The sequence below is a fragment of the Staurois parvus genome, unplaced genomic scaffold (assembly GCF_062004578.1).
Source record: "Staurois parvus isolate SC_StPar_1 unplaced genomic scaffold, SC_StPar_1.0 ptg001729l, whole genome shotgun sequence".
NCBI lineage: Eukaryota > Metazoa > Chordata > Amphibia > Anura > Ranidae > Staurois > Staurois parvus.
In genome coordinates, this window is record NW_028319525.1 from 195,687 (window position 1) to 201,686 (window position 6,000).

Here is a 6,000-nt window from a genome sequence, read left to right on the forward strand (position 1 = left end):
TCTTGAGACTTCTGAAGAACAGAATGGCCATAGACAGATCAAAATAATCTGGTCCCTGCTGAACTGGCTGAATTTTCATCCATCTATGGCCAGTTGAACCCTATGTATGTGCCAGACAAAAAATTGGACAGGTTGCGTTTTCTCACAGTATAGCACATAGCAACAAGTTGTAGTCCAGCATGCGTACAGCTGCATTTATTTGAATGCATAAACTCTTTAAGGCTAGGTTCACATCTGTGCGGGTGGTGCCGCTGCGGATCCGCATGAAAATCCGTACAGCCGCACCACCTGGACAGAGAAATGCGGACCCGTGGGTGGGTGCCATTATTTTTAATGGAACGCCGCCCGCATTGGAAAACGGAACCGTACTGTGAACCGAGGTCCCCATGTGGGCTGCGTTTTCGGAAGAAGTGCAGGGACTTCTTCCCTGCGTATCACGGGGCACGAGAGTCCATTCAAATGAACGGGCTCTCATGCCCGCGTAAAAAGTGGCCCGCACAGCCACATTTATGTGAACCGAGGTTAAATGACACAGTCAGCGTTTTTATAGTCATACTTTCCTCAGTGTTATCTGAGCTCCTTCTGAGTGGTTGACTGGGAGGTCATACTGTATGGCCAAAAATATGTTAGCCCTACTTCAAATTTTGAGTTTAGGTGTTCCCAGTAAAGGGTATTGGTAATACTACAGTGTACAAAGACATTTCAGACAATTGTGTACTTCCAGCCTCATGGTAATGTTACCACATCGCTGTGCCCCTGTGTATAAGGCTAGCTTCATAAAGAAATGGTTTGGCCAGTTTGGTGTGAAGGAACTAAGGTAGTTTGCACAAAGCCAGCTCCATAAATACATAGTTTGATGGGTTTGGTTTGAAGGAACTCAAGTGGTATACACAAAGCCAGCTCCATAAAGACATGGTGCGATGAGTTTGGTTTGAAGGAGCTCTAGTGATCAGCTCAAAGCCAGCTCCATAAATACATAGTTTGATGGTTTTGGTTTGAAGGAACGCAAGTGGTATACACAAAGCCAGCTCCATATAGACATGGTGCAATGAGTTTGGTTTGAAGGAACTCAAATGGTCTGCACAAAGCCAGCTCCATAAAGACATGGCCTGATAAGTTTGGTTTGAAGGAGCTCTAGCGATCAGCTCAAAGCCAGCTCCATAAATACATAGTTTGATGGTTTTGGTTTGAAGGAACTCAAGTGGTATACACAAAGCCAGCTCCATAAAGACATGGCTTGATAAGTTTGGTTTGAAGGAGCTCTAGTGATCAGCTCAAAGCCAGCTCCAAAAAGACAGTTTGATGAGTTTGCCGTGGAGGAATTCAAGTGGTCTGCACAAAGCCAGCTCCGTAAAGACATCGTTTGATGCATTTGGTGTGAAGGAACTCAAGTGGTCTGCACAAAACCAGCTCCATAAATACATGGTTTGATGAGTTTGGTGTGAAGGACCTCAAGTGTTCTGAACAAAACCAGCTCCATATAGAAATGGTTTGACATGTTTGGTGTTGAGTGGCCTGCAAAAAGCTCTGACCTCAACTCTATTGAACACCTTTGAGGTGAATTGGAAGGCCAGTTGTATGTCACCAATGTTGTTTTGTCTGAATGGGCAGGATTCATGCAGCTGCAGGTAGCCACAACACAACAGAAATTTGTAGCTGCCCAGAAAAGAATTGCAGTCCGTTACAGCAGCTCCTCTGTACACATCCATAAATCAGAAGAGAGATGTATAGCTGCTACAAATCTACTATAGTGTTTCTAGTATGACATGACCCTAAGGGAAGTGCCTACTACCTGTGTCCAGGAGTGCAACAAGGTCGGGTCTGAATAACAATTTACGGACTGGAGGTCTTTGGTGGTCTTCAGTCTAAAAGGAAAACACATAATGGGAAATTAAAGAAAGAAAAGTACAAATATAATAGAGGAGAGAATAAGGTCAAATGTTCTATGGATGCCACTTTTCGGGAGAAGGAAATGGTTGCGCTATTATAGCATTACATCCACAGATGTCAGAAAGATAAAAATACATTGTGATTGTCAATTTAAATTGCTGTAAACATTAAGATGTTCTTTGAAGGACTTTAGAAAAAAATGTAACTTGAATGCAAAATGGTGACTCTTGTTATTGTGGTCATTTGCTGTCATTGAAAAGGGCGTGTTTTTATTTTCTCTTTAACCCTTTTGTGTCCTGGTTGGATATCACTGATGGCTGTGTCTTGGTTTTCAGGAGAAGAAAGGACAAGAAGTCCAGAAAGGTCCTGAGGTGGAAGTGGCCAAGCTGGACCGACTACTTGCTCTGGTCAGAGAGCCAGAGAACAAATCCGGGAAGTGAGATCACTGTGATCCAGAGGATGTTGGGCTGAAAGCTGAGCTTTATTATGTATCAGAGAAAAAATGATTCCATATGATGTATAAAAAATAAAATCTATCTCTATTTTTCATGGCTGACTTTCAACTATTTTCTTGTGTGTTTTATAGTGTCTGAAGGGCAACATCTTCCTTTGTCAATCCAGGCGGATAAAATGGAAAGCCAATAGATTGCCATTTGTACAGAGTTTTTCATTTACTTTCATTTGTGAAGCCCCGGGTATTTTGAATGTCACCTAAAATAATATGGCACTCCCGATATCTCCAAACACCCTGCACATACACAAAATAAATGACAAAAAGAGAACCTTGCAATAATTATATATACAGTCATGGCCGAAATTGTTGGCACCCTTGATATTTTTCCTGAAAATCAAGTATTTCACACAAAAAAGGTATTGCATTAACACATGTTTTGCTATACACATGTTTATTCCCTTTGTATGTATTGGAACAAATATAAAACAGAGGCAGAAAAGCAAATATGACATAATGTCACACAAAACCCCAAAAATGGGCTGGACAAAAGTATTGGCACCCTTAACTTAATATTTGGTTGCACACCCTTTGGAAAACATAACTGAAATCAGTCGCTTCCTATAACCATCAATAAGCTTCTGACACCTCTCACCCGGAATTTTGGACCACTCTTCCTTTGCAAACAGCTCCAGGTCTCTCTTATTGGAAGGACACCTTTTCCCAACAGCAATTTTAAGATCTCTCCACAGGTGTTCAATGGGATTTAGATCTGGGCTCATTGCTGGCCACTTCAGAACTCTCCAGCGCTTCTTTGCCATCCATTTCTGAGTGCTTTTTGACGTATGTTTGGGGTCATTGTCCTGCTGGAAGACCCAGGATCTTGGACGCAAACCCAGCTTTCTGACACTGGGCCCTACAGTGCGACCCAAAATCCTTTGGTAATCCTCAGATTTCATGATGCCTTGCACACAGTCAAGGCACCCAGTGCCAGAGGCAGCAAAACAACCCCAAAACATCATTGAACCTCCACCATATTTTACCGTAGGTACTGTGTTTTGTTCTTTGTAGGCCTCATTCCGTTTTCGGTAAACAGTAGAATGATGTGCTTTACCGAAAAGCTCTATCTTGGTCTCATCTGTCCACAAGACGTTTTCCCAGAAGGCTTTTGGCTTACTCAAGTACATTTTGGCAAACTGTAGTCTTGCTTTTTTATGTCTCTGTGTCAGCAGTGGGGTCCTCCTGGGTCTCCTGCCATAGCGTTTCATTTCATTTAAATGTCGACGGATAGTTCGCGCTGACACTGATGCTCCCTGAGCCTGCAGGACAGCTTGAATGTCTTTGGAACATGTTTGGGGCTGCTTATCCACCATCCGGACTATTCTGCGTTGCAATCTTTCATCAATTTTCCTCATCCGTCCACGACCAGGGAGATTAGCTACAGTGCCATGGGTTGCAAACTTCTTGATAATGTTGCGCACTGTGGACAAAGGCAAATCTAGTTCTCTGGAGATGGACTTGTAACCTTGAGATTGTTGATATTTTGCCACAATTTTGGTTCTCAGGTCCTCAGACAGTTCTCGTCTCCTCTTTCTGTTGTCCATGCTTAGTGTGGCACAGACAGACACGCAATGCAAAGGTTAAGTGAACGTCTCTCCTTTTTATCTGCTTTCAGGTGTGATTTCTATATTGCCCACACCTGTTACTTGCCCCAGGTGAGTTTACAGGAGCATCACATGCTTGTAACATTCTTATTTATCCGCAGTTGTGAAAGGGTGCCAATACTTTTGTCCAGCCCATTTTTGGAGGTTTGTGTGACATTATGTCGAATTTGCTTTCTTTCCTCCCTTTTTTTGTTTTGTCCCAATACACACAAAGGGAATAAACATGTGTATAGCAAAACATGTGTTAATGCAATACGTTTCGTGAGAAATACATGATTTCCTGGAGAAATATCAAGGGTGCCAACAATTTCGGCCATGACTGTATATATATACAGTATCTCACAGAAATGAGCCCTGACAGGCTGACCCCCCACCCCTTCGCCCTCTGCAGCAATGCTGGCAGCACTCCTACATCTATTTCCCAAAGACAACCTCTGGATATGACGCTGAGCATGTGCACTCAACTTCCTTTGGTGGACCATGGTGAGGCCTGTTCTGAGTAGAACCTGTCCTGTTACACCGCTGTATGGTCTTGGCCATCGTGCTGGACATCTTTGTGTAGAGACACAATTCTTTTTTTCAGATCCTCAGAGAGTTCTTTGCCATGAGGTGCCATGTTGAACTTCCAGTGACCAGTATGAGAGAATGGGAGCGATAACACCAAATGTAACCCAACTGCTCCCCATTCACACCTGAGACCTTGTAACACCAACGAGTCACATGACACCGGGGAGGGAAAATGGCTAATTGGGCCCAATTTGGACCTTGTCACTTAGGGGTGGAGTCACTTTTGTTGCCAGTGGTTTAGACATTAATGGCGGTGTGTTGAGTTATTTTGAGGGGACAGCAAATTTACATGTTATACAAGCTGTACACTGACGACGTCACATTGTAGCAAAGTGTCATTTCTTCAGTGTTGTCACATGAAAAGATAGAATAAAATATTTACAAAAATGTGAGGGGGGACTCACTTATGGGAGATACTGTATGTATTTCCCTTATATTCACAAACAATACCAGAAAGTCTCTGTGTACTAGTACATCCCCTGATAAAGTGTCTGTATACAAGTACATCCCCTGATGAAGTCTCTGTGTACTAGTACATCCCCTGATGAAGTCTCTGTGTACTAGTACATCCCCTGATGAAGTCTCTGTATACTAGTACATCCCCTGATGAAGTCTCTGTGTACTAGTACATACCCTGATGAAGTCTCTGTGTACTAGTACATCCCCTGATGAAGTCTCTGTATACTAGTACATCCCCTGATGAAGTCTCTGTGTACTAGTACATCCCCTGATGAAGTCTCTGTGTACTAGTACACCCCTGATGAAGTGTCTGTATACTAGTACATCCCCTGATGAAGTCTCTGTGTACTAGAACATTCCCTGATTGTGTACTAGTACATCCCCTGATGAAGTCTCTGTGTACTAGTACAAACCCTGATGAAGTCTCTGTGTACTAGTACATCCCCTGATGAAGTCTCTGTGTACTAGAACATTCCCTGATGAAGTGTCTGTGTACTAGTACATCCCCTGATGAAGTCTCTGTGTACTAGAACATTGCCTGATGAAGTCTCTGTGTACTAGTACATCCCCTGATGAAGTCAAAATGACGAAACACGTTGGGTGGGCCCAATAGGAATACGTGGCAAGCCTTAGGCGCCCATGCCAAGAAGAAGCTTGCTGTTACACATAGTACACACGTTTTTTATTATTTGAATCTACAATTTTTAATCAAACCTAATCACTCTATGAGATCCTGAATGATAGTTTTTACACCTGTTGCTGGAAGCACAAAGAGGCTAAGCAGTTTTACAGAAAGCTCATTATGGAGGATATTGCTAATCATCTTTGACCTTCATATCTTAAGCGGTTTTTCAGGTTAGGTTTTGGTGCCTGCTGCTGTCAATCACAGCCAGTGAGCCAATGAGGAGAGAGTGGTGGGCCACGCTTTGTGTGTGAATGGACAATGTTCATTCACAGAAGTGCGGCTCA

General features: G+C 43.0%; 1 protein-coding gene across 1 annotated transcript in view; it reads left to right on the forward strand.

Moving 5' to 3' along the window:
- Window positions 1-2,439, forward strand: part of LOC149434592 (dynein axonemal intermediate chain 1-like) — a 187,017-nt gene extending 184,578 nt beyond the window's left edge. Inside the window, exon 9 of the mRNA XM_089663603.1 lies at window positions 2,226-2,439. Coding sequence (XP_089519729.1) covers window positions 2,226-2,330 — 105 coding nt within the window. The 3' untranslated portion in view covers window positions 2,331-2,439. The remainder of the gene's footprint in view (window positions 1-2,225) is intronic.
- The last annotated feature ends 3,561 nt before the right edge of the window (window positions 2,440-6,000 follow it).